The following is a 1,309-nucleotide window of genomic DNA, read 5'->3' on the forward strand; positions in this document are numbered from 1 at the left end:
TTGCAGATTTCAAGTTCCACCTATAAAGACAGGAATGAGGAATACAGAAGACAGTTCACACATCTACCTGATACAGAGAGGCTGATAGCAGGTAAAAAAGACAGAAATTTGCAAAACAAAAGTTTTATTGCCTCATTATAAAAATAGAACTATCCTCAGTGACAGTATATGTAATAACATTTAAGCTTTTATGCTAGACAGAATATAATTTTCAAGATAAGCATCATCCTTATGATCCAGCAATCCCATTTCTGGGTAGATATCCAAAAGAAAGGAAATCAATATATTGAAGAGATATCTGCACACTCATGTTTATTGTAGCACTATTGACAATACCGAAGATATGGAATCAACCTAAGTAGCCATCAATGGATGAATGGATAAAGAAAATGTGGTACATAAATTCTATGGAATATTATTCAGCCATAAAAAAGAATGCAATGCTGTCATTTGCAACAATGTGGATGGAACTGGAGGACATTATGTTAAATGAAATAAGCCTGGCACAAGAAGACGGATATCCCATGTTCTCACTTATATGTGGGAGCTAAAAAGAAACTGATCTCATGGAGATAGAGTAGAACGATGCCAGGTGTGGTGGCTCATGCCTGTTATCCCAGCACTTTGGGAGACTGAGGCAGGAACATTGCTTGAGCCCAGGAGTTCCAGACCAGCCTGGTCAACATAGTGAGATCCTGTCTGTATTATTTAAAAAAAATTGGCCAGGTGTGGTGGTATGTGCTTGTAGTCCCAGCTGTTCAAGAGGCTGATATGAGAGAATCACTGGAGCCCAGGAATTGGAGGCTGCAGTGAGCTATGGTGGTGCCACTTTACCCTGGGCAACAGAGTGAGACCCTGACCCGCCCTCAACCCCCTCCCCCCAAAAAAAGAGAGAGTAGAGTGATGGTTACCAGAGGGCTGGGAAGGGTACTAAGAAGGGAAGATAAAAAGGAGATGGTTAATGGGTACAAGAATACGGTTAGATAGAAGGAATAAGATCTAGTATTCAGTATCACACAGGAAGACTATAGTTAACACTAATTTATTGTATATTTCAAAATAGCCAAAAGAGTAGAATTGGGATGTTTCTAACACAAAGATATGATAAATGGTTGACGTGATGGCTCTCTCAATTACTTTGATTTGATCGTTACAAAATATGTGCTTATTCCAGTATATCACATTATTCCATAAACACATACAACAATTCAGTATCCATAATAATTAAAAATTTAACAAAAGATAAGCAGCATCTTCATAATTAGACAATGGAAGACTCAATTGTAATTCAGGGAGGAGTGATTTCTGA

The 1,309-nt window shown here is 38.2% G+C and overlaps 1 protein-coding gene across 1 annotated transcript in view; it reads left to right on the forward strand.

Annotated features, from left to right (window-relative positions):
* GRAMD1C (GRAM domain containing 1C) overlaps positions 1-1,309 on the forward strand; it is a 124,987-nt gene that overhangs the window by 34,629 nt on the left and 89,049 nt on the right. The window contains exon 3 of the mRNA XM_011966808.1: positions 7-91. Within this exon, the coding sequence (XP_011822198.1) occupies positions 7-91 (85 nt within the window). The remainder of the gene's footprint in view (positions 1-6; positions 92-1,309) is intronic.

This window comes from Mandrillus leucophaeus, unplaced genomic scaffold (genome assembly GCF_000951045.1).
Source record: "Mandrillus leucophaeus isolate KB7577 unplaced genomic scaffold, Mleu.le_1.0 Scaffold775, whole genome shotgun sequence".
Classification (NCBI taxonomy): Eukaryota; Metazoa; Chordata; class Mammalia; order Primates; family Cercopithecidae; genus Mandrillus; species Mandrillus leucophaeus.